At 46.2% G+C, this 27,733-nt stretch overlaps 1 protein-coding gene across 1 annotated transcript; it reads right to left on the minus strand.

The window, feature by feature from the left end:
• Nucleotides 1-349: 349 nt before the first annotated feature.
• Nucleotides 350-27,331, minus strand: LOC140468124 (shiftless antiviral inhibitor of ribosomal frameshifting protein homolog). Its single transcript, XM_072564313.1, has 8 exons — nt 27,030-27,331; nt 14,648-14,792; nt 12,007-12,056; nt 8,129-8,158; nt 6,261-6,416; nt 5,894-5,997; nt 3,903-4,060; nt 350-1,340 (listed from the first exon to the last, which is right to left on the minus strand). Exons 1-8 carry the CDS (start codon nt 27,054-27,056, stop codon nt 1,120-1,122), a joined length of 891 nt encoding a protein of 296 aa, XP_072420414.1. The 5' UTR covers nt 27,057-27,331; the 3' UTR covers nt 350-1,119.
• Nucleotides 27,332-27,733: the final 402 nt, after the last annotated feature.

Consider the following 27,733-nt stretch of genomic DNA (forward strand, 5'->3'; position numbering starts at 1 on the left):
CAGTAGTGAGCCATGTTCGTAAACCTCTTTCCCATGTGTAGTGTAGATAGTCCCTTCTCTATAGTGTTAGCCATGGCTTCCTCCGTTAGGATGACAGGATCAGTTTGAGCAACACAACGAGGACCAGGCAGTTTTAATCATTGGCTTTGCTGTGTGTCTCCATCTAAAGGTGAACCAATCCCTAATCTGAAAAAGTAAAAGCAGAGGGTGTCCCTGAAATTGGTCAAGTTCAATAATTAGGTATTCCCTTCAATCTAATTGTGATGCATTGGGAAATTTTATTTTTAAATTGTTTAAATTGTTGAGAAGCATTAATTCTTGGGAAGCAAAATCCAAGACTGGACCCGAAACGTTAACTCCGATTTCTCTCCACAGATGCTGCCAAGACCTGCTGAGCTTTTCCAGCAATTCCTGTTATTGTGTCTGAATCTACAACATCCACAGTTCCTTTGGATTTTACCCATACCTGAAATCCAGATCCATTGCAAATAATGTCTAGAAATATCTCAACTTTACCATTCATTTCACTATAATGTGTGAACCTTTAAGACAGGAATGCTTTCAAACAAATGATTACAAATTTTAGGATTCCTTCAGCTAAGGGATTGTAAAAACTCATTTATTCAATTTACTCAAGATTGAGATTCGAAGACTTTTGACCAGTTAATTGAGCAACAATGGGGTTAGAGCAGGAAAATGGAGTCAATATAGGTAGGCCATGAACTTATTAAATAGTCAGGTAGGTGTGAAGGATGTGTGCCTTTTGATCCTCGTGTTCCTTAGGTCTTCATGTCAATTCTTAGGTTCCTACACAATGATGTTTAATGCAAGTTTTCCGTAAAGATGTAACATTTAAAAAACAAAAAAAATTGTAAAAACAACTAATATTGGGAGACTGTTAAATGAAATGATACCTGCAAAGCATAAACAATTGGAAGCAAGAATGCTTTCAGTAACAAATTACCAAGTCAGGCTTTATAATGGCCTGTAGAGTTTCAGGCCTCTCCACCCACATTCCAACATTCAAAATGACAGCATCCCTCGATTCCCAATTCTCAGCCTCATCGTGGTTGCCAGTGTAAAGATGAAGGCAAGTGGAGGAGCTGTGGCTCGTGGCTTTCATTCATCGTCATCGTCGTCTTCAACTTCCTCTGGGATTACACTCAGATCTTCCTGGATGATTTCCTCAATGTCGCATTCCATTGAGGAGCCCTGGCTGACGCAGCTGGCCACAGTGGAGCCCGTAGACTCGTGGTTCTGGCTGGGACACAGTACTTTGGGCAGACCGCGTATCTGCCGTGTCCTAGGATGGACACAGTGTGTACCAGGAACATGAGGTTCTACAAGAGGCAAGGGAATTCTTTGTTATTATGGAATATTAACTTGGAGCAACCTTTTAAAACCAGCCTGGTAGGGATGGAATGGTCTCAATCATTTTGTCTTCTTGGGCAGTGTGATCTTGACATTTTGAGAATGTCAAGAATGACATCTTAGTGTTGGCTGCTGCAAGTTACGTTTAAGTTGAGAAGTGCTGAATGGCGTTTTAGTGGCACTGTCAAGATAGATAGATAGGTATTTAGTAGAATCATATTGTGATGTTTCTTCAAATTTGAGTTATCAACCAGTTTCCTCCCAAAGTCCAAAGATGTGCAGGTTATGGTAGATTGGCCATGCTAAATTGCCCCGTAGTGTCCAGTGATGTGCAGACTAGGTGGGCTAGCCATGGGTAATACAGGGTTACAGGGGTGGATCTGGGTGGGATGCTCTTCAGAGTGTCCGTGTTGACTTGATGGGCCAAATGGATTGCTTCCTCATGGTAGGGATTCTATAATTGTCCGATTTTGACTAGAAAGTAATTCTTGAGGAGGAAGCCCCTTATTTAAGAATGGACCCAACTGCATTAGAAACAGTTCACAGAAAGGTTCCCAGGATGAAGGGTTGATTTTATGAGGAAAGGTTGAACAGGTTGGGCCAGTGTTTACTGGACTTTAGAAGAATGAGTGTTGATCTTTCTGAAGTATGCAAGACCTTGAGGGGAGTTGACAGGATGGATACTGAAAGGATACTTTCCCATGAGGGAGAGACCAGGCAGAGATGAGGAGAGATATCTTCTCTCTGAGAGTCATTCGTACTCCCTTCCCCAGAGAGGGGGAGAGGTGGGATCATAGGCAGAGGTCAGATTTGCAGGTTCTTGACTAACAAGGGTATTGGGTCAAGGTCAAAATCAGCGCAGCCTCAATCTTTCCAAATGGCAGTTCTGCTCACAGATGCAATATGTCTCAGTGTGCTTCTCATTAGGACAGGCCTAATTTCCCTTAGCAAGGTGTACTGAGCCAACCTCTTCAACCATTGCAGTCTTGCATGTTGCAGGGACACACCCCATGATATTAGGAAGGCAGCTGTGTATGATTTTAACCCAATGGCAATGAAAGAACAGCCAATCTAGTTCCAAAATTGGGATGGTGAGTGGCCCAGGAGGTGATCTTCCTATGTATCTCCTCCCCTTGTCCTTCGAGTTATCACAATTATCAAAAGTGCTGTTGAAGAAGGCTTAGCAAGTCTCAATAGTGCATCCACATAAGCTGTTACAGTGCACCAGGAAAGGAGAGATTGAACTTTTAAGCAGGTGCATGAGGTGCCGATTCAAGTGGGCTCCTTTGTCCCAGACAGTATCGAGCTTCTTGAGTGTTGTTGGGCTTGCACCCATCCAGGCAAGTGGGGAGTGTTCCATCACACTCCTGACCTGTGCTTTGTGGAAGGTGGACAGACTTTGAGGAGACTCTACAATCTCTGGCTATACAAACTTAACTGCAGCTCGAGGTCTACCTTTGGAGTGTTGGGTGGAAAATTGGACCTTTTCCAGTCAGTATGGAGAAAACAGAAAAATAAAGCATTGCAATTGATTGTCGAACAGACCTTACTATATAAATGCCACAACTAATTTACTTCAGTTAAAAAGTCCAATAAACGGGCACCTATCCGAATACTGAAGCTCAGTGTTAACTGTTACCAGCTAATGTTCCTGTGAACTACTATGGTAAATGTGTTATATAAATGCAGGTTCTTGGGTTTAGAAAAACAATGAAAAGCACTGATGGGCAAAAGTCTTTCAACTTTTGAAACAAAGCACACAGACCCTCAAAGCGGCCGAAGAAAGAAAGCTGTATGCAAGTAACATTCATGCCACCCAATGTTCAACACGAGAGAATGTAACCATTAGCCCATTGGTTACATTACAAACACTGAACCCTCTCTCATGATCAAAATCCTGGGTGTTACCATTGATCAGAAACTGAATCAGACCAGCTGTATAAATACTGCATCTACAACAGCAGGTCAGAGGCTGGGGATTCTGTGGAAGATAACTCACCTCCTGGCTCTCCAATACCTGTCCACCATCTACAAGGCACAAATCAGGAGTGTGATGGAGTACTCCTCACCTGGGTGGATGGGGGTAGCTCCGACAACACTCAAGAAGCCAGACACCGTCCTGGACAGAGCAGCCCCCCGCTTGATTGGCACCACACCGACAAACATCCACCCCTTCTACCGTCGAGACTCACGAGTGGCAGCGTGCAAGACGCGTTGCAAGATGCCCACCAGGGCTGCCTTGACAACAGCATCTGAACCCGCAGCATTTAGCCCCCAGGAGGACAAGGGCAGAAGACACATGAGAAAGCTACCACCCACAAGTTTCCTTCCAAACCACTCATTGTCCTTCCTGAGGAATAATCACCATTCCTCCTGTGTCCCCACACCCGAAGGACTGCAGCAGTTCAAGAAGGCAGCTCACCATCACCTTCTAAAGGGCAACTAGGGACAGGCAAGAAATAATGGCCTGGCCAGTCTCATCCCACAGAGGAATACATTTTTTAAAATGGTTATTGAAGTGAGTTTGCTACCTTGTCGGTTGCAACAGTCCTCAGCACAGCAGCCATGTGGATTCCGACTCCTGTTGTCCGGTCTGAACTGATTCTGTTGAGGTGGAATGATCTGGATGGGAAAGACAATACTCCGGCATCTGTAGCATGGTGCGGGGACCCCCATCTGTCCATAGCTCCTGTCAATGTGAGAGAGAGTCAGCATGACCAGTTGCCACCTCTGGCTAAATTCCTGGAGGCTTCATCCACCTCTGCCACCATGCTCCCAGGTCTCAGGACTTATCAACCTTCACTGCCACTAATTTATCAAACACAACCTTCTTACTAAGACCAAATTCCTTTCAATCCTCATTCTCCCGAGTCCTTTGGACCTCCAATTCTGGAATATTTCTTGTATTTTGCGCACTGAAGTTAAAGAGAAATTAATCACTTACTTTATCTGCCATTTCTCTATTCCCCATTATATATTCTCCTGACACTGCCTATAATGGAACCACATTTATTTGAGCTAAATGGTTGAGCCAACTGTTTCCTTTTCACATACCTGCAGAAATTTGCTTGTGATTTTTTTTTTAACTAGTTTTCATTTATATTTCTACTCTCTCTTTCTTCATCAGTCTCTTGGTTTCCTTTGTTGTAATGAAAAATCCTCCCAGTCCTGAGGTTTGCCACTATTTCTGGCAACTTTATAAGCCTTTCTATTAAATCATTTCCAATCCTTCACTTCCATTGTTTCCCAACATTGACTAACATTTTTCGTTTACTTTGAAGGGACGTACCATCCAATAATTCTCTAAAAACTATTGCTTATTGACCATCATATCTTTTAATGTCTTTTTCCCAAACCACCTCAGCCAATTTGTCCCTCATTTCTTCAGCATTTCTTTGTTCACATTTAACACGCTGGCTTCAGATTGAATTATTTCACTTTCAAAAAAGCTTCTTTCACTTCAAGATTACTCACTTGCCTTTGCTTGTTACGTAAGTTCAAAAATAGTCTGTACTTCAATTGTTTCTTCAACATGCTATTCTAGGAAATCACTCCTAACATGTTCCGGAAACTCAGTCTTCATTGTATCGGTGCTCAATTTTATCGCCCTATGATTCAGAGACACTCCTGATCCAACACTGACACTTCAGAGGAAGGCAAGAGGGATCCGGTTAATCCTCTGCAGGGAGAAGCTTAATAGGACTTCTCACTTAATGTACAGAAAGTCGGAGAATCCAGTTCCTAAATAGCAAAGGGAAGGAAAGGTTGACTCACTCCGTCCTGGCTCAGTGCCTCTTCAAGTTGAGACTAGAACATGGTCTCTAGTTACAAAGTTAAAATCCACTGGGGTTTCACACAAGATAGAGTGACCATTGGCTCAGGGTCAGATGGACTGGCTTCTGTTCTAATCAGCCCCGGAAATCAGAGACCTCAGATAGGAATCTCCTGTGCATCAATTGGCTGCGGTTAACCTCATCTCTCAATCGACGGGGTGGAGGATGGTGCGTCTTTAACATTGCCAGCTTTAAGACCATCTTTGGAAGATGTAAACTGTGAAGCCCACCTACTCAGCTGCTTCCTCAGCAAACGTACAGTTGGCTCGGCCCAATGCAGAAAAGGGTTCTGACTAATAAACCATGGAAGGCCACAGGGTGACACAACAGCAACAGGGGCCAAAGGTGCTCAGGCATGATGTGGAGGTGTCAGTGTTGGACTGGGGTGGACAAAGTTAAAAATCACACAACGCCAAGTTATAGTCCAACAGGTTTGTTTGGAAGCACTAGCTTTCGGAGCGCTAGTCCACAACCACTTGACGAAGGAGCAGCGCTCCAAAATCTAGTGCTTCCAAATAAACCTGTTGGACTATAACCTGGTGTTGTGTGATTTTTAACTTAGAGGTAGTGAGTCTCCCAAGGCCTGCATTGTCTCCCAAGTTATTTCATAGTGCTCTATGGTCTGCAGCCCAGTGGAAATGAGCAAAAGCTACCTCCTGATATGAATGTATGAGACTGAATGACCTGACCTGAAAAAGTGATTGCAGTTTTGGCAAGTGTACATAGCATGGCCCCATTCGTTATCTCTGGGCACCGCATCATATCTTCTTTTGCAGGAACGACATCGTGAGACCTGTGGGAGACTGATTTCATTAACGCTGCAAACCCAGTGCTTCTTGCAACTCAGTTTAAAATAAAATAAACATGACGCTGGGAGGTAAAAACTCTTCAGAAATGTCTAATTACACAGAATGTGCAGAGACAGATCATTTAGCTCCTTACAAACCTCCTCCCTATCCCTTTCCCTTCAAACCACCCCAAACTGATCAACATGTTGAGGTTCACCATAAATAAAACTAGACAATTATTTGCAAGAGACATTAACAATAAAATTACCTGTTTCCTCTCTGGTACCTCTCTCCACCAACTTCGATCACAATCCAAGCATGAGAACTGTCTTTGACTGCAGGGAATCTCATTTCTCTTTGCTAAGTTGAATGCTCGCACATTATCCTGAGTCAATGGTAGAGCTTTCAACCGGTCTGCAATGTCCTAGTTGAAAGAAGTGAAAGTCAATCTCCAGGACACTTATAGGGTCATAGAGCTGAACAGCATGGAAACAGACCCTTTGGCTGACATCTGCAGAATACCACCCAACTGGAAGGAAAACCAAACCATCCAAGAAGCTCAGTACCATCCAGTTGAAAGGAGTCCCACTGTTTAGTACCTCCAGCGTGATTGCCAACATCCAATTCTTCCCCCACCGACGCTCAGTAGTGCATCATCCACAAGATTAGATTAGATTACTTACCGTGTGGAAACAGGCCCTTCAGCCCAACAAGACCACACCAACCCTCCGAACAGCAACCCACCCAGACCCATTCCCCTACGTTTACCCCTTCATCTGACACAACGTGCAACTTGGCATGGCCAATTCACCTAACTTGCACATCTTTGGACTGTGGGAGGAAACCAGAGCACCCAGACACAGGGGGAATTTGCAAACTCCACACAGACAGTTGCCCAAGGTGGGAATTGAACCCAGGGCTCAGGCGCTGTGAGGCAGCAGTGCTAATCACTGTGCCACCCATGATGCACTGCAGCAAATCACCCACCAACAACATATTGCAAACCGATTTGGAGACGCCTGTGTTGGACTGGGGGGGGGACAAAGTTGAAAATCCCACAACACCAACGAATAGTCCAACAGGTTTATTTGGAAGCACAGGCTACCTGATCACAACCACCTGATGAAGGAGCAGCGCTCCGAAAGCTAGTGCTTCCAGTTAAACCTGTTGGACCATAACCTGGGGTAGTGTGATTTTTAACTTTGCAAACTGATGGCCCCTTCCATTGAGAAGAACAAGGGCAGCAGATACATAGAGGTAAAAACAATGACTGCAGATTCTGGAAACCAGATTCTGGATTAGTGGTGCTAGAAGAGCACAGCAGTTCAGGCAGCATCCAACGAGCAGCGAAATCGATGTTTCGGGCAAAAGCCCTATTCCTGATGAAGGGCTTTTGCCCGAAACGTCGATTTCGAAGCTACTTGGATGCTGCCTGAACTGCTGTGCTCTTCCAGCACCACTAATCCAGCAGCAGATACATAGAACACCACCCCTTCCAAATTCCCCTCTAAATCTTTCACCAGCCTGACATGGAAATATATCATCTTTCCTTCACTGTCATTGGGTCCAAATCCTGGAATTCCATCCCTAAGGGCATTGTGGGTTAACCCACAGCAGGGGTTCAAGAAGGCAGCTCACCCCCACCTTCTCAAAACTGATCAGAAGTGGGCAATAAAAACTGGCCCAGCATACAATCCCTACCATGCAGAAAGAGTTTTGTCAACCCATTGAGTTGGCATTGACCTTCCAAAGAACATCCACCCCCCCAACCCTGCATTTACCATGGCCAATCCACCCTAAACTGCACATCCTTAGATTGCAGGAGTACTTGCAAACTCTACACAGACATTCGCCTGAGGCTGGGATCGAACCCAGGTCCCTGGGGCTGTCAGGTAGCAGTGCTAACCACTGAGCCACTGTGCCACTACATGGATGAATCAAAAATTATGTTCGTCCTCCCGCTATCCTAATCTTAATCAGCAGGAATAATAGGCTGCGAGTAACCGAAACGTCGATCCTCCTGCTCCTTGGATGCTGCCTGACCTGCTGCGCTTTTCCAGCAACACATTTTTGAGCTTCATACCACTTATATCAAACTTGCTCCTGAATACGTTGCCCCACTGGCGAATTATGTACCTGGAGGTCTTGGTCAACATTGTCTTCATTCTGTGAAGAAATAAATAAAGTCAGAGAGTCAGAGAGTCAGAGAGATGTACAGCATGGTCCAACCCGTCCATGCCGATCAGATATCCCAACCCAATCTAGTCCCACCCACCAGCACCCGGCCTATATCCTTCCAAACCCTTCCTATTCATATACCCACCCAGATGCCTTTTAAATGCTGTAATTGTACCAGCCTCCAGCGTGAAAAGTCTTGTCAGACAGGTCCTTCTTGCACTGCATTACAAAGAGAAACTCTGCATTTCTATAGCATCTTACACGCCTGAAAGTTCCTTACACCCGAGAAGATGATGTTGAAGATGAGGCCTTGCTGTAATCTTGGAATCTAATCTAGTTTTCTATCTGATAGATGGCAGGTAGGGGGCGATCTGTTTGTGGGATGTTGATTGGGAGATTAAGATTGTCCAGGATACCGGTGAGAACTCACTCTGCTCCTCCTCAGAATGTCTCCACAGAGAGTTTTTCACTAACCCAGAATAGGACAGACTGGGCCTAACTTCAGTACCTCAGTGGAGAGGTGGTTTCCCATTCAGTGCAGCTCTTCCCTCATTACTCATGTCAGCCTCAACTTTCATGAACTTTGTTATTAATTTCCCACTCACAGATTGCTACGAACTAAACCACATCGTCAAGACCATTTCAGATTATCGACAATCAGGACCCTTTTGAAATGTGTCCAATTGTTAAAGAGGTGGCATCCAACATACATGCAATGAGATCCCACAAAAGGCAATGGGATAAACAACCAGATAGTTGTCTTTTTTCTCTGAGGTGGTGCTGGCTGAGTTAATATTGACTGAGAAACCAGGAGAATTCTTTGAAGTGCTCCGTGGGATGCTAGACAAGCAGAGTCGTGCTGGAAAAGCACAGCAGGTCAAGCAGCATTGGAAGAGCAGGAAAATCGACATTTCGGGCAAAGGCCCATCATCGGGAATGAGTCTGGGAGCCTACGGGGTGAAGAGATAAATGGGAGGGGGGTGGGGCTGAGGGGGAGGTCGCTGAGAGTACAATATATGGATGGAAGTGGGGGTAAACATGAATCTTGAGATTAGAGATAGAAGTTTGATTAGTCTGGATCACGTTGGCATAAGTAGGGAAGATATGTTGGGTAGGCTAGGGGTTATTAAGGTGGACAAATCCCCAGGACCAGATGGGATTTATCCTGAGTTGCTGAGGGAAGCCAGAGAGGAAATAGCTGAGGCCCTGACAGATATCTTTGTGGCATCCTTAAATACAGGTGAGGTGCCGGAGGACTGGAAGGTTGCTCATGTTGTTCCCCAGTACAAGAAGGGTAGTAGGGATATTCTAGGTAACTACAGACCAGTGAGCTTGACGTTGGTGGTGGGAAAGTTGCTGGAGAGGGTACTGAGGAATAGGTTCTACTTATATTTAGAAAAGAATGGGCTTATCAGTGATATGCAACATGGTTTTGTTGGGGGGGGGGGGAGATCGTGCCTTACCAACTCAATAGAGTTCTTTGAGGAAGTGACCAAGTTGATAGATGAAGGAAAGGCTGTTGATGTCAAATACATGGACCTTAGTAAGGTGTTTGATAAGGTTCCCCATTGTAGACTAATGGAGAAAGTGAAGTCACATGGTGTGCAGCGTGTTCTATCTAGGTGGATAAAGAACTGGTTGAGCAACAGGAGACAGAGAGTAGTAGTTGAAGAGAGTTTCTCGAAATGGAGAAAGGTGACCAGTGGTGTTCCACAGGGGTCAGTGCTGGGGCCACTTCTATAAATGATCTGGAAGAGGGTACTGTTGATATGATCAGCAAGTTTGCAGATGACACGAAGATTGGTGGAGTAGCAGAAATCATAAGGGACTGTCAGAGAATACAGGAGGATATAGATAGACTGGAGAGTTGGGCGGAAAAGTGGCAGATGGATTTCAATCCAGACAAATGTGAGGTGATGCATTTCGGCAAGTCTTAATTCTAGAGCGAATTATGCAATGGACGGAAGAATCTTGGGAAAAGTTGATGGGCAGAGAAATCTGGAAGTGCAGGTCCATTGTACCCTGAAGGTTGCTGCACAGGTGGATAGAGTAGTCAAGAAGGCATATGGTATGCTTGCCTTCATTGGATGGGTGTTGAGTATAAGAGCTGGCAAGTCATGTTAAAATTGTACAGGACATTGGTTTGGCCGCATTTGGAATACTGTGTACAATTCTGCTCGCCACATTACCAAAAGGATGTGGACGCTTTGGAGAAGGTGCAGAGAAGGTTTACGAGGATGGGGTTGCCTGCTATGGAAGGTGCTAGCTATGAAGAGAGGTTGAGTAGGTTAGCTTTATTTTCATTAGAAAAAAGGAGATTGGGGGGGGACCTGATTGAGGTTTACAAAATCATGAAGGGTATAGACAGGGTGGATAGAGACAAACTATTCCCCAGGGTTAAGGATTCAATAATGAGAGGTCACGTTTTCAAGGTGAGAGGTGGAAAGCTTAAGGGGGATACACGCTGCACATAGAGGGTGGTGAGCATCTGGAACGCATTGGTAGAGGCAGGCACGGTAGATTCATTTAAGATGCGTCTGGACAGATGCATGAGGGATACAGATGCTTAGGAATTGACCGACAGGTTTAGACAGTACATTTGGATCGGCTCAGGCTTGGAGGGCTGAAGGGCCTGTTCCTGGGCTGTAAATTTTCTTTGTTCTTTGTTCTAAAGGTCGGAGGGAAGGATGGAGTAGATAAGTAGGAAAGAAGATGGACAGGTAGAACAGGTCGTGAGGACAGTGCTAAGCTGGAAGGTTGGAACTGGGGTAAGGTGGAGGGTAGGGAAATTACATTGATGCCTTGGAGTTGAAGGGCCCTGAGGCAGAAAATGAGGCGTTCTTCCTCCAGGTGTCGGGTGGTTAGGGAGCAGCGATGTAGGAAGCCCAGGACCTGCATGTCCTTGGCGGAGTGGGAGTTGAAGTGGGGCAGTGGGGTTGATTGGTGCGGCATCCCGGAGATGTTCTCTGAAGCGCTCCGTGAGGAGGTGTCCTGTCTCCCCAATGTAGAGGAGACCGCACCGGGAGCAACAGATACAATAAATGACATGTGTGGAAGTGCAGGTGAAACTTTGATGGATGTGGAAGGCTCCTTTTGGGCCTTGGATGGAGGTGAGAGGGGGAGGTATCGGTGCAGGTTTTGCAATTCCTGCGGTGAGAGGGGAAGGTGCCAGGAGGAGAGGGTGGGCTGTTAGGGGGCGTGGACTTGATGAGGGAGTCCTGCTGTACTTTTCCAGCACCACTCTACTCTTGATTCTAATCTCCAGCATCTGCAGTACCCACTTTCGCCTGTTAGACAAGCAGTTGAGGGAGAGGCTAATAGAGGGTTACAATAGTAGATTCAGTCTGAGAAGGGTGGTTGGCTGGAGCTTAACACTGTTATGGGTTGGTAGACCCGAACAGTTGGTTTCTTCATTTCTACGTAACCCATGTTATGGTTTGGAGGGTAAGAGTGACCTTAATCTAATAGCTCATCAGCCCTTGGCCTACAGTCACTGCCCTTGGACTCTCTCCATAATGGAAACATTTCCTCTGTGTCTAACCCGTCAAACTCATCCACTGTCTTAAATGGCCCGAAAGACAGAGCCAAAAATGTTGAGAAATTAAAACAAAATCAATCACCTTTTGAGGGACGTATCTGGCTCCAAACAACTAAAACCCTGAGTATCCCATCCTTCACTCGATTCCTGTGCTTGGTGGAGCGCTCACTTTTAAAGTTACTATGAACAACCGGAACTGGGTCGGTCATTCTATGATTGTTTGTTGCTTTGAGGCTTTTGGTGAACAATCTACCTTTAACTGCAGTAGAAAAGACAGCACAAAGAGAGTGAACTTTACCACATCCTCTTCAGCAGGCTCTTCCTGGTTCTCAGCTTCACCCTCTGATTCTGAAAGAAAGAAACCTGTCGCAGTTATGTTTGCTTCAGTGGTCTGGTTTCGCTCGGCCGGATCACAGACACTAGGAGCACAGTTCGGCCACTGGGGCCCTTGAGCTCTGCTTCCCCGTACACACTGTTCAATCTGACCATGGGGCAGTGTGATGGCTCAGTGGTTAGCACTGCTGCCTCACAGCGCCAGGGACCCAGATTCGATTCCAGCCTCAGGAGACTGTCTGTGTGGAGCTTACACATTCTCCCCGTGTCTGCGTGGGTCCCCTCCGGGTGCTCCGGTTTCCACTCACAGTCCAAAGATGTGCAGGTTGGGGTGGATTGGCTGTGCTAAATTGCCCGTAGTGTTCAGGGGTGTGTAGGTTAGGTGCATTATTCAGGGGTAAACGTGGAGTAATGGGGAATGGGTTTGGGCGGGATACTTTTCAGAGGATCGATGTGGACCTGTTGGGCTGAAGAGACTCTTTCCACACTGTAGGGATTCTAAGATTCAAAATGCCAGCTTGCTCCATTGATGCTATCTACCAGTTGCCTCCCCATATCCCTTGACACCTTCAAAACCTAAAAATGTATCCAATCTCTTTCTTGAATATCTTTAGTGGCTTGGCCTCCCTGTTCTTTGGGTGAAGAACATTTTCATCATCTCAGTCCTAAGAGTCAGCCATATTGGACAAACTGGTTCGTCTCTTACATTTCCATGTTGCCCCGGAGTCCACCCACCCATTACTATTCCTTCCTGCCCGAGAATAAGGCCGCAAAGGGCGTTTTCATTGCCGTGCCCACCATTTCTTGGAGAAAGAATTTTTTGTAAAACTCAGGTTCTTTAGATAATGGGAACGAAGAAGCTAAATTCTCCACTCGTACATGAGTTCCTGGAATCCATAACTTGGGATCCATGTTCTGTAATTCCACTTATTTTTGCCGCAAAAGAAAAATAAAGACCTCGGCTACCCAAGGAGGGTTTGGTCAGTGTTTCTTCTGTCTGCCAACCTTTTGTTGCTAACCTTCTGCTTTTCAGAAGGTGTAGGTGCCAGGCCAAGCAATGTCCCCACACCCATTCTCCATCCAATCAACCAACAAGGCACTGCGCCTTGGAATCACATGACAGGCAGCTCTAAAACAAATGCTGTTCCTGAATGAACCCGCTCAGCCAGGCTGCTGGAGATAGGTACCTGGCCTATAGACAGGGACACCACCACGTTGGCCGATGAACACTACAAAGTCGAACTGCAACTGATGCTCTCACGTGTGCACCTCTGGGATATGGTATTGGTCAGAGATCCGAAAAGTGTAGTTTTCACCACCTTGGCCAAATGCGTGGCATTCCTGCAACCTTACCCTCCCCCAGCCCTGCTGACCGCACAGACTGATGTTAGTTAACTCAACACAGGCCCAGCATTGAATCTCAGCTCTTACTCACTCAGTCACCGGCATTGAACTTACCTATATTTTACTTTAGGTTTTCCAGACTGATTCCTGGGATGGCAGGACTGACGTATGAAGAACTTGTGCTCGAAATGTCGACTCTCCTGCTCCTCGGACGCTGCCTGACTGGCTGCAATTTTCCAGCCCCACACTCTTCGACACTGAGCTTCAGCATCTACATTCCTCACTTCCTCCCAGTGTGCAGAGAGGCTAGCTTGGGTGGCGCAATATTTGCTGTAGTTTCAAAAGATGAGGGGGGGAGTCTCATAGAAACCTATAATACTCCAACAGGAATACAAGAAGGAGGTTTCTATTGACTTTCCTGATGAAGGGCTTTTGCCCGAAACGTCGATTTCGCTGCTCGTTGGATGCTGCCTGAACTGCTGTGCTCTTCCAGCACCACTAATCCAGTATTTGCTTTCCAGCATCTGCAGTCATTGTTTTTACCTCAGGAGTCCTGAGCCAAGCGTTGTAGTCAAAGGACCCAGGGTAGGCCATTTTTTAGATTTTTCTTTTAGATTAGATTCCCTACAGTGTGGAAACAGGACCTTCGGCCCAACAAGTCCACACCGACCCTCTGATAGAAACTCATACAGTGCAGAAAGAGGCCAGTTGGACCATCAAGTCCCGGCCAACTTTCTGAACAGAATCCCCTACCCAATCCCCGTAACATTGCATTTCGCATGGCTAACCCACACATCCCTGGACGCTATGAGCAATTTCCCATGGCTAATCCACCTAACCTGCACGTCCTTGGATTGGGGCAGGAAACTGGAGCACCTGGAGAAAGCCCACACAGACACGGGGAGAATGTACAAACTCCACACAGACAGTTGCCCCAAGGGTGGAATCGAACTCGGGTCCCTGGCGCTGTGAGGCAGCAGTGCTGACCACTAAGCTGCCTTTAGACTGAACCGAGGAGGAATTTCTACTCCCAGAGAGAGGGAAATTCTCTGCCACAGAAAGCTGTTGAGGCCTTTTCAAGAAGTGGTTAGATACAGCTCCTAGGGATAGAGGGATCAAAGAGGAGGGGAGGAGAAAGCAAGTACAGGGGACTGAGTTGGATGATTAGCTGTGACCATATTGAATGTTGGAGCAGGCTCGAAGGGCCAAATGGCCTACTCCTGCTCCTACTTTCGATGCTTCTATTGGAGTTGGAAACGTACCATCATCCAGGTCCTTCAGGTGTAGGATTCTTTGAGTCACCAGTTCGTAGTCATTATTGTACCTCGTCATCAGAGATGTCGCTGTCGGAACAGGAATGTCACTCACATGAAGCATCTCCCTCAACCTGCGGATACTTTTCTCCTGCTGATGTGGAAGAACAGAAAAAGATCGTGTGACAAACATGACTTCAGTTCCAAAGGTGGGCCATCCCAGACTCAAAATGTCAACTCTGTTTCTCTCCCCTCAGATACTGCCAGACCTGCTGAGTTCCTCCAGCATTCACTGTAGAACATGGAGAATGTGAGTCCTCTGTTTGAGGAAGGCGTGCGAGACAGAGAACAGAAAGCAACGGGACTGTTGGCTTAACACCAGTCATAAGGAAAATGCTGGAAGCTATTATTCAGAACATTCAGAAAATCACCATGTGATTTGGCAGCATCAACAGGACATGTGAAACGGAACTCATGTCTAGTAATGTTTTTTTAGATGTAGGTTTTCTGGCTGAGCTAGAAGGTTAATTTCCAGACGTTTCGTCACCCTAATAGGTAACATCTTCAGTGGGCCTCCGGCCGAAGCACTGCTGATAATTCCTGCTTTCTATTTATATGTTTGTGTTTCTTTGGGTTGATGATATCATTTCTGGTGGTGATGTCATTTCCTGTTCTTTTCCTCAGGGAGTGGTAGATGGGGTCTAATTTAATGAGTTTGTTGATAGAGTTCTGGTTAGAATGCCATGCTTCTAGGAATTTTCGTGTGTGTCCCTGTTTGGCTTGTCCTAGGATGAATGTGTTATCTCAACCAAAGTGGTGTCCTTCCTTATCTGTATGTAAGGATACTAGTGAGAGAGGGTCATGTTGTTTTGTGGCTAGTTGATGTTCATGTATCCTGGTGGCTAGTTTTCTGCCTGTTTGTTCAATGTAATGTTTGTTACAGTTCTTGCATGGTATTTTGTAAATGACATTAGTTTTGCTTGTTGTCCTTATAGGGTCCTTCAAGTTCATTAGCTGCTGTTTTAGTGTGTTGGTGGGTTTGTGGGCTACCATGATGCCAAGGGGTCTGAGTAGTCTGGCAGTCATTTCCGAGATGTCTTTAATAAAGGGGAGAGTAGCTAGGATTTCTGGACGTGTTTTGTCTGCTTGCTTGGGTTTGTTGCTGAGAAATCGGCGGACAGTGTACATTGGGTATCCTTTCTCTTTGAATACATTGTACAGGTGATTTTCCTCTGCTCTGCGTAGTTCCTCGGTGCTGCAGTGTGTGTTGGCTCATTGAAATAATGTTCTGATTATTGAAATATGTATTCAAAGAGAATGGGTACCCAATGCACACAGTCCGCCGAATCCTGAAGAAGGGCTTATGCCCGAAACGTCGATTCTCCTGCTCCTTGGATGCTGCCTGACCTGCTGCGCTTTTCCAGCAACACATTTTTAAGCTCTGATCTCCAGCATCTGCAGTCCTCACTTTCTCCCATTCCAACCAGAACTCTATCAACAAACACATTGGGTTAGACCCCATCTACCAACCCCTGAGGAAAAGAACAGGAATTGACATCACCACCGGAAATGACATCACCAACCCAAAGAATCCCAAGCATACAAATAGAAAGCAGGAATTATCAGTAGTGCTTCGCCCAGAGGCCCACTGAAGATGTTACCTAGTATGGTGACGAAACGTCTTGAAATGGACCTTCCAGCTCAGCCAGCAAGCCTACATCCAGAACTTCAACCTGAGCTACAAATCTTCTCAAAACTTGCTAATTTTTTTTAGATTAGATTCCCTACAGTGTAGAAACAGGCCCTTTTCCCAACTAGTCCACACCAACCCTCCGAAGGGTAACCCACCCAGACCCATTCCCCATATTTACCCCTGACTAACTCTATAGGCAATTTAGCATGACCAATTCACGTAACCTGCTCATCTTTGGACTGTGGGAGGAAACCCATGCAGACACGGGGAGAATGTGCAAACTCCACACAGAGTGTCACCTGAGGCTGGAATCGAACCTGGGTCCCTGGCACTGTGAGGTAGCAGTGCTCATTTGAGATCATTGAGGACTTAACAAATAATATAGATAAAGGGAAAACTGTGTATATAGGTTTCCAGAAGGCATTTGATAAAATGCCAACTCAAAATTTGTTTCTGCAAAATATAGTGATATAGAGTCAGAAGGTGTAGAATCTGTCTGGGTAGAGCTGAGAAACCACAAAGGGAAAATGACCCTGAAGGGAGTTGTGTGAGGGTCTCTTAGCTGTAGTCAGAACATGGGGAAGAAAATAAATCAGGAGGTAGAAAAGATATGTCAGAAAGGCACTATTTCAATAAATCAGGGGGACTTCAATATGCAGGCCCTCCGGGAAAATTAGGTTGGCAGCAGATCTCAAGGAAAGGAATTTGTGGAATGTTTACAAGATGGTTTTCTGGAGCTGTGTGCATGCTAGAGCCCACTAGGAAACAGGGTGAAAGTGAGGACTGCAGATGCTGGAGATTAGAATCGAGAGTGTGTTGCTGGGAAAGCGCAGCAGGTCGGGCAGTATCCAAGGAGCAGGAGAATCGACGTTTCGGGCAAAAGCCCTTCATCAGGAATGAGGCTTATGAGCCGAGGGGGTGGAGAGATAAACGGGAGGGGGAAGGGGCTGAAGAGATGGTAGCTGAGAGTGCACTAGGTGGATGGAGGTGGGGGTAAAGGTGATAGGTTGGAGGGGACGGTGGGGGTGGACAGGTGGGAAGGAAGATGGACAGATGGGACAGGTCATGAAGGCGGTGCCAAGTTGGAAGGTTGGCTCTGGGATGAGGTGGGAGGAGGGGAAATGAGGAAACTGGTGAAATCCACATTGATCTTGTGTGGCTGCAGAGTCCCAAGCCGGAAGATGAGGTGTTCTTCCTCCAGGTGTCGGGTGGTTAGGGAGAGGCGATGGAGGAGGCCCAAGACCTGCATGTCCTCGGTGGAGTGGCCACCCACTTGAATTGTCCCACCTATCCATCTTCGTTCCCGCCTATTCCATCCACCCGCCCCTCTGACCTATCAACTTTACCCCCATCTCCATCCACCTATTGCACTCTCAGCTACCTTCCCCCCAGCCCCAAACCTCCCCCCCCATTTATCTCTCCACCCCCAAGGCTCCCAGTCTCATTCCTGATGAAGGGCTTTTGCCCGAAACATCGATTCTCCTGCTTATTGGATGCTGCCTGACCCGCTGTGTTTTTCCAGCGTCACACTCTCCACACTATAGGGAACAGGCCAACTTGATTAGGGAGCTGAAAGTGAAGGAGCTTCAAAGGGGCAGTGACCATGTCATGATAGAATGCACCCTGCAGTTTGATGAGAGAGAAGCTGGAATCAGATGTAACGGCATTACAATTGAGCAAAGCTAACTGCAAAGACACGAGGGAGAAGCTGGCCAGAGTTGATTGGACAGGGAGCTGAGCAGGGAACACGGTGAAAAATCAATGGCAGGAGCTTCTGGGGGTAATTTGGGAAGCACGGCAGAAATTCATCCCAAGGAAGAAGAAACGTCTTAACGGGAGCATGAGGCAACCGTGCCGAATCGGGAAGTCAGGGACAGCATCAAATCAAAATTAAAAGCACACAATGTGGCAAAGGTTCGTGGGAAGGCAGAGGATTGGGAACCTTGTAAATACCAGCAGAGGTTAACTGAAAAAGCAAGCAGGAGGGAGAAGATGAAATATGAGGTAGTAATATTAAAGAAGATTGGAAGAGTTTTTTTAGATATCTCAAAGTAGGAGATAAGAGTGGACGTTGGACTTGGAAATGAGGCTTGGGAAATAGTAATGGGTAACAAAGAAATGGCAAATTAACTGAATAGGTACTTTGCCTCAATTTTCACAGTGGAAGGTGTCAGCAGCACACCTGAACTTCAACAGAGTCAGGGACAGAGGTGAGTGGCTATCACTGAGGAGAAGGTACGGGGGAAGCTGAGAGTCTGAAGGTGGATAAACCACCTGGATCAGATGGACTGCACTTCAGCGTTCTGAAGGAGATAGCTGAGGAGATTGTAGAGGAATTGGTGGTGATCTTTCAGGAATCAGTGCAGTCATGGAGGGTCCCAGATGACTGGAAAATGGCTTGTTTATGTAGGCAGGGAGGCAGAGGGCAGGAAACTATAGGCTGGTTAGCCTAATCTCAGTCATTGGTAAGATTAGGGTCCATTATTGAGGATGAGATCGCAAAGTATTGGAAGTGCACAGTAAAATAGGGCTGCGTCAGCACAGGTTTGTCAAGGGGAGGTCATGCCTGACAAATCTGTTAGAATACTTTGAGGAAATAATGAGCAAGTTAGACCAAGGAGAGCCCGTGGATGTGATCTATTTGGATTTCTAGAAGGGCTTTGACAAAGTGCTGCACAGGAGGCTGCTAAATAAGGTAAGAGCCCAGGGTGTTAGGACCAAGATACTGGCATGGAAAGAGGATTGGCTGACTAACAGGAGTAGGGATAAAAGGGTCTTTTTCAGGATGGTAACTAGTGACCCACAGAGATCAGTGTTGGGACAACTACTATACACATTATCCATTAACAATTTGGACTTAGCATTGTTGCTAAGTTTGCAGATGACACAAAAATAGGTGGAGGGGCAGGTAGTGCTGGGGAGACTGCAGAAAGACTTGGACAGGCCAGGAGTGTGGGCAAAGAAGTTGCAGATGGAATACAATGTGCGAACGTGTGAGGCAATACACTTTGGTTTGAAGAATAGAGGTATTGACAACTTTCAAAATGGGGAAAGGCTTCAGCAATCTGAAGCACAAAGGGACTGGGGAGTCCTAGATCAGGATCCTCTTAAAGTTAATATGCAAGTTCAGTTAGCAGTTAGGAATGCAATCTTAGCGTTAATGTTGAGAGGGCTCGAACACAAGAGCAGGGATGTACTGCTGAGGCTGTATAAAGCTTTGGTCAGACTGCATTTGGAATATTGCAAGTAGTTTTGGGTCCCATATCAAAGCAAGGACGTGCTGGCATTGGAGGGCATCGAGAGGAGGTTTACAAGAATGATCCCAGGGATGAAGGGCTTGTCATTTGAGGAGCATTTGAGATCTCTGGGTCTGTACTTGATAAAGGGGTGAATTTGATTGAAACTTGCAGAATACTGAGCAGCCTGGACAGAGTGGACCTGGAGCAGGTGTTTCCACTAACAGTAGAGACTTGGACCCTAGAGCACAGCCTTGGAGTGAAGGGACAACCCTTTGGAATTGAGATGGGGAGATGTTTCTTCAGCCAGAGGGCGGTGACACATATTGGTACAGAGGGCTGTGGAGACCAAGTCATTGAGTGTGTTTAAGACAGAGATAGATAGCTTCTTGATTGGTAAGGGGATCAAAGGTTACAGGGAGAAGGCTGGAGAGTAGGATGAGAAACATATCAGCCATGATCGATTGGTGGAGCAGATTCGATGGGCCAAATGGCCTAATCCTGCTCCTATGTCTTATGGTTCTATGGTCGAAAAAAAGAGCATAGTAGAGGGAGTGCCCTAGTAGCATGGCTAGATGATTGATTAACTGGCAGGAGACAGATGAAGCACAAATAGGTGACCTTAGGTTGGCAAGATGTGATGAGTAAAGTGTCATGGGAGTCAGTGGGCCAAAGCCTCGACCATTTACAACTTAACTCAATGATTTGGATAAAGTGACTGAACAAACGGAAGCTACATTTGCTGACACAAAAATAGGTAGGAATGTAAGTTGTGAGGTGGACATAAAGAACCTGGAAATAGTTGGGTTAAGCGAGAGAGCAAACATTTGGCAGTGAGCTTATAATTAGGGTAAATGCGGGTGTGCCCGATTTGTCAGAGAGAGTGGAAGAGCAGCACATTATTCAAAGAGAGGAAGAGGTTGCAGAGGGATGCTGGTACATGAATCACAAAGAGTTAGTCAGCAGGTACAGCAAGTCATTAGGAAGGGAAACGGAATTTCAAAAGGGGGGGGAAGTTGTATTGCAGCTGTTCAGGGTATGGGTGAGAGCACATCTGGAGTGCTGCAGACTGTTTTGATCTTCTCAGTTAAGAAAGGATGTAAGCACATTATAGGCAGTTCAGAAAATGTTCACCTGACTGATACCTGGGATGACGTGGTTCATGTCATGAGACAACCACTGATGAATAATTTCATCATTTCTGTTACATCATTGTAAACTTTAGCTATAAATTTTGTGTCTTACAATCTTATTCTCCACAACCACCTGATGAAAGAGCAGTGCACCGAAAGCTAGTGCTTCCAAAAAAAACCTGTTGGACTATAACCTGGAGTTGTGTGATTTTTAACTCTGTACACCCCAGTCCAACACCGGTGTCTCCAAATCATGTTATGAGGGAAAGATTGAAGAGGTTGGAGCTACATTCATTGGTATTTAGAAGACTGAGAGAGGTAATCGATTGAAGCATATACTCTGTTGAGAAGGGATGATGCTGAATGGCTGTTTCCTTTGTGGGGGAGACTAGAACTACCGGAACAGTTTATAAAGAAAGAGAATTCCTTATTTTTCAAGAGGGTAACTCTCTTTGTAACTCTCTTCCCCAGACAGCAATCAAGACCAAGTGATTGAATATTCCTAAAATTGTGATAGATTCGTTCTTATTCAACAAGAGAGTCAAGGGATCTCTGGACAACTGGAAATGTGGAGTTGAAGTCACAATCAGATCAGCCATGATCTTATTGAGGGGCGGAGGGGGCTTGAGGGGGCCAACACTGAAGCGTGATAATTGCATTTCCGTGTAGCATTTTAGGAAAATGAATTCATTTAGTGCTGGCTTATTCACTCAGGGATGATTACTGCCAGGTTCATGTTGGGTCAAAAGAGAGAAAGGCTTACATTTGCATAACGCCTTTTACAACCTCAGAATATCACAAAGTGCTCTACAGTTTATGAAATACCTTGAGAGCTCAGTCAGTGTTGCGACATGAACAGGACACTGTGGGTTATGTGGAAATTCCAACAGGTCTCATGCCTCATGAAGGAAAATAAACAATCTCACTGACGCCAAGGTCAGTGTGACTTGCTAACGTTTCTTTTGTAAGGGACGACAGTTTTGTTTGCTCATTGGGTTGCTGACAGTCACAGGTTATCAGCTCGCTAAGTTCTGTACACTTTCCCGAATCTGAACACAGCTCCGTGGTTGATTTGACTGTCCACGTGAGGGGTGGGTTGACACTGCATCCGAAGACAGTCTGGCAAGGTGAAAAAAGCAGCTGCAGAAATAGTGGGATTAAATCAAAAGAGTAAAACGTACTTTCAGAAAACCCATCAGGATCAGGGTGGGGAAATGAAGGAATGATCACAGAACATGCAGCGAAACAAGATTCAGTTGAAGATAAGGGATTAATCATTAACTTAATTATTCTTGATTTCCTATTAAAGCTGCAGGGGTAGAACTGTTGGCAAGAGAGAGAGAGAGGGAGGAAAGGGAACACACAATGATTGTGGGTCATTTGCACTCTGACCCTTTGCTTTGACATTGGGGTAAAACACAGATCAAAAAATGAACAAATTTGCATTGATACAGAGTCCTTCATGGATGTTCCAAAGCTCACCATAGAAAGAAACAAAATCACTTTGGAAGTTCATAAGAATATGCAAAAAATACCAAATTTGTGCACAATCTGAACAGCGATGAGACACATCAACTGATCATTTAGTTGGGGGATTAATGTCGCCCATGATGCCAGGTCACTGGGAATCTGCCTCCTTCCCATTCCCACAAAGATGCGAGGGTTTCTGTTGTATTGCCTTCGTGAGGCTAGCTTTACCATCTTGTTGGAAAGACTGTGTTTTTTTGCTTAACAGTGAAATGGCCGTCTCCTAGGTCTGGGAGACCACCTCTGAGCCAAACCAACATTTCCCAGCCAACACAAGGGGAGCTACCTCTCGAGGCATTTCCAGAAACTGGGAGGAGAACCTTCTCAGGCCCTGATCGATGTTGGCAAAGGCAGGTCAGCCAGGGAAAGTACGGAGAGATCGGAAGAAATGACTGCTTGATGTTGATGAGAGACATATGCATCCATTTACACCAATGTCACTTCACTGATTTGCAGTTGACCATTCTCCCATTCGCTGGTCAGAAGCTAGACAGTAACATTCGTGACATTAATGTCAGCAGGGACACTTGGTAAGTCCATCTCACTGCTGTTCCTCTGGCTCCCTAGGAGACCAGCCACTAACATCTCAGGGCTGCTTGCAAACCTCTCTCCATGGAGATTGGCATTGGACCAGCCGTGCCCATCACCACTCAGCACTCACTTACAATACAGTCCTCTCCTACACTGGAATACACTGGTCCCCTTTCATTGGCATCCCACAGCCAGGGCACTTTGTGAGCAGGCACTAACCTGTTTGATCACTAAGCAGTCACTGACCTTGTGCCTGAAAGCCTCTCTGCCCCACCTTGCCCCTTTGCGCTGTGCTGCCACGTTCAGACCCGTACGGAATCACAACCATTTCGCGCAGACACAAAACCCAAGCCTCCCGCTGTGGTGTGACCTTGTTGCTTTCCGATCTCGTCTGGCTCACCAGCGGAAATGGCTGCCCCCGCCCCCGGGAGTGGGGAGAGTTAGTGTTTCATTCTCTGAGGGAGGGGAGGGTTGCCTTCACGGCCATGTCACATGAGCCCCTTCCAGGGGCAATCGTGATGAAGTAGAGAGCCACACACAATACAGGGGAAAGACATTTGCCATCACGAAATGCTGCACCTTAAATATTGGCCTAACGTGAAAGCCGAAATTCCTGGCCCCCTCAGCCACTCCAGAACACATCATCTGATGGTTCGACCAACAGATGGGAGGCAGAAGCAGTGATTTTCCGGTAAGTTCCAGCATGTTCCCAAAGTAACAAAGGTCCTGGGATCTGCAAAAGAGGCAGGAGCTGCCCATCTCCTAGAGGATACGCCAGGGTAGTGGGAACATTGTGCTGAGTGAGGGGATGAGGGTGTGCTTCAGATGGAGCAGCAGCCTACAGTGCAGCAGTGGTTGGGACAAACCCACACTGGGAGGGCTACCCTCTGAACTGTACTCAATGGGACGGAGTCGTGTGGAGTCACCACTCACATTCAGATGCTGCTGACATCGGCATTCCCTGGATAATCCTAGCTGTAAGGACTGGGATTTCATTCTGTGCTTCACGATATGTTTAAGCCTAAAAATATATGGAAGCCTCCAGAATATCAGGTTCAAGCATGTAAAGGATAACTATTAGCCCAACAGGGCGGCATGGTGGCTCAGTGGTTAGCACTGCTGCCTCGCAGCACCAGGGCGCTGGGTTCGATTCCAGCCTTTGGTGACTGTCTGTGGGGAGTTTGTACATTCTCCCCCTGTCTGTGTGGGTTTGCTCTGTTTTCCTCCCACGAACGCAAAGATGTGCAGCTCAGGTGAATGGGCTATGCTAAATTGCCCACAGTGCGAGGTGAATTAATCAGGGGTGTCAGGAAACGGGTCTGGGTGGGTTACTCCTCGGAGGGTCGGTGTGGACTTGTTGGACCAAATGGCCTATTCCCACAATGTAAGGAATCTAGACAAGAACATTGTGTGGTGTTAATGACAGCCAGTCTCTGTCCTCTCATCCTTGTAGCTAAAGCTAAAATGACATTCACTCACCAACAGTCAACATAACATTGACAAATGAGCAAACATATTTACAATGTACCCTCATCCTTCCTTCCCTCTCACCAGGTCCAGGAGCAACCCTGGGGTTTATAGCGGGCTGGTGGAACCTGATGGAGATTCAGCTGAGCGACCTCAAGGGTGTGCCTGGAGGACCCAGACGTGCCGAGCATGTCCTGCCCACAGCCAGGTTCACTCTCTTTGACTCGACCTTCCCCAAGCCTGAGAGAGTGGAGATGGAGAGCCCAGCACCTCTGGAGTGTCCAAACAGCAGTCTGTGGAGGAGCCCCGTTTGTAGATATATGTTGTCTGTTCTCACCCCGCTGACTGGCATGACCCTGTCCCTTTGTGAGAAATAGGTAGGAGTAAGGTCAACGTCCCTCATCCCCCTCTCACCATACTGTTGGTGCTGAGGACCAATGGTTAGGAATGAATGTAGGATGTTATTGAGAGATAATTCCAGGAAGAAACAGTGAAAAAATGCATTGTTGCTGTAATCTGGCTCTATTTTGAGTTACAATAAGAATAAGAAGAAATTTCTTCAATAGAGTTCATCTTCTATTCAACTTGGACCTGAAGGCTTCTGCAAGTTGTTCCAGGGCTGAAAGAGTCCTCACTTTGGGTACAGCAATGACCATGCCAATGCCCCAGGAGACGCTGGCTTTGCTGCTATGACCACACAGCTGACACAACCAAGAGTCCAGGCTCCGGGCCTACCGCAGCCAAGAGTCCTCATGGTGGGCACCACCAAGAGGTCCAGGCTCCGGGCCTACCGCAGCCAGGAGTCCTCACGGTGGGCATCACCAAAGGTCCAGGCTCCGGGCCTACCGCAGCTAGGAGTCCACACACCACCATGAGTCTGGGCTTTGGTCCTTCTGTGGACATTGAGCAGCCTCAGAGAGTGGTGGGCCTAGATCTCCATGGGAGCCCTCAAACAGATGACCATTTTCAAGATGGCAGTTGAGTAGGGGGCAAGCTGAGTTCAAGGCTTGTCCACTCCCATCAGTTTTTTTTTCTCTTTTGTTTCTTCATTTTACTTTCCCTTTTTCTCTTTTCTTCTTCTTTTCTTTTGAGCCTGGACAGTGGCAAGTGAAAGAGGAGGCTCCCAGCAGCAGCAATGCCAGGATGAAACAGACATGGTTGCACCCAATCTGGGATCTCCGGGTGAGTGAGGCGGACTTCCCCCAAGCTGGAGCCACAGGCTAGGCCAAGGCTCAAGATCCGGGTTCCTGAAGGAGGAGAAGTGACGGTCTCGGCACAACGAGGTGGTCTCCTGGTGAGGCACTCTTGTTCCAATATGGAGTTCTTCTTTGGCGGAGGCTTCCGGCCCAGTATTCCCGGTGTGGCAGTCCTGTTCCAGGTATTCCTTCACAATCCCAGTCCATCTCAACATGATTTTCATTTATCCAATATTCATCCCTCAAATATTGCCCTGAGAGACATCTGGCTGCTTGAGAGATCTTGCTGTGTGAAAACTGGCTGTCGGATTTCCTACAACAATAACTATACGTCAAAAGGGGGAGGCAATGGCCTAGTGATATTGTCGCTGGACTGTTAACCCAGATAATGTTCCGGCAACCCGGATTAGGATTTTGCCATGGCAGATGGTGGAATTTCTGGAATTAAGGATCTAATGACGATTGTGAATCCATTGTAGATTCTCAGAAAACCCCAACTAGTTCACTAATGTCCTTAAGGGAAGGAAATCTGCCATCCTTACCTGGTCTGGCCTACATGTGACTCCAGACCACAGCAATGTGGTTGACTCCTAACTGTCCTCTTGGTAATTAGGGACAGGCAATAAATGCTAGCCTGGCCAGTGATGGTCTCATCCCGTAAGTTAATAAAGATAAAGTACTTTATTGGTTGTAAAGAGGGGTGCTACATAAAAACACTACTTTCTTACCCCTCTCTGCTAATCTACTTTTTCTTTGTTTAATTTCAGGTTTCTCTCTGCTCTAGTTGGCCACCTGCAGTTATCAGTGATGTGTTCCATTCTGAGGGGCCATCACAGCATAACCCCCATTTCTGACTGTGCTCCACCATTTTGAAATCAGTAGCCATAGCTGCTCCTTCCCCCCTTCCCCCAACTACTGAAACCAACAAACTGACTGTACGACACATCCACTTCAACTGGAGATCAGCCAACCCAGCGCAGAATGGTCATGCGATCAGGGATCCAACCCACAAAATGCCTGAGCAGTAGTTAGTTAAGCAAGTTTTTATTTTGCAATAGTGTAGACAGTCATCAAGCTTTAAGATTATGTTTACCCACAGGATACAAGTGTGACAGGTTTAAACAGGTTGTTTCCAATCTCAAAAAGCCATGTACTCTCTTGCTTAACTCTCTTCCCATCTCCTTCATCGAACAGTGCTTTAGCCCTCCTGCAAAAGAGTGAAACTCTATCTAGTTGGAGGTGACCAACCTTAGGAACATAGGAAGAAAATCTCTCTCCCTGAAATGTTAATCTACCCAAAATAGATCATTGCCGATTCCCATAAAAGTCCTGCTTTGGTTCCGAACCAACTTTCTATCCTTCTCTAACAAAAATGCTTTCAGACCCAAGTTTTGATTTTTTTATTGCAAAACCCAACCCTACAGCGTAAAAACAGCTTTTATGACAAAATGTTCTAAATTTGGTGTTAATATGTGCTTCCTAGCCTGGTCCTGATGTTATGTTAGGGGTTGCCTGCACCCCAGTCATGTTGTACCACCAAACAGCCTTTCCTTGCAATATTCCAAACACTAATAGACAGCCGTTACTAATATTATCTGGAAAAGGTACCTCAATAGCATCTTCACTGACTTCCATGGTGATGGTCCCATATGAAGACTGAAACAAACAATCTAAAAGGACATATCGAGAGGCATTTGCTGTTCACTGCTTTACATCTGTACTGAATCTTTCTTTCACTTTCAATTTCCTCGTCGGAAGCAGCCAGCACCACGTTGAAACTTTTTTGCTGCATAAATTAAAGGTGGAACCATCTCATTCCTTGCAGCAGTGTCCAGAGAAGGCCTCCAGCACTGGACTGTGATTGCGGAGGCATAGGTGGGCACATTGTGGACAACCTCCCCCTACCATTGCCGAGTGGAGCACAAGAAAGGAGGAAGAACTGTTTCTCGTCATATTTTGATTATTTCTCAATATCTTCTGTAACTCAGAATGGCTCTGGAGTGTGGCAACATATGACAAATTTCACTACTTACTTTGTCAAACACAAGTGACAATAGTCAGTCAACTCAGTGCAGGACTTGGATTTTGATGCAATCACAATGCTGGAAAAGGAAATTAGCATCCTGTGCGCTACCCTCCCCCGCCACCTCAAATATTTGAATTAGGCAATTTTCAACCGCAAAGTTCCCCTTTCCTTTCCTAAGAAAGGGGTGAAATTTAATCAAACTACTGGTGATTTGGCGATTTCACAAGTGTTAGTACTATACATCTTGCTAAACAAAAAAACACTTGGAGAGATTTCAAGATCGCTT

This window comes from Chiloscyllium punctatum, chromosome 46, assembly GCF_047496795.1.
Source record: "Chiloscyllium punctatum isolate Juve2018m chromosome 46, sChiPun1.3, whole genome shotgun sequence".
In the NCBI taxonomy this organism is placed as follows: Eukaryota; Metazoa; Chordata; class Chondrichthyes; order Orectolobiformes; family Hemiscylliidae; genus Chiloscyllium; species Chiloscyllium punctatum.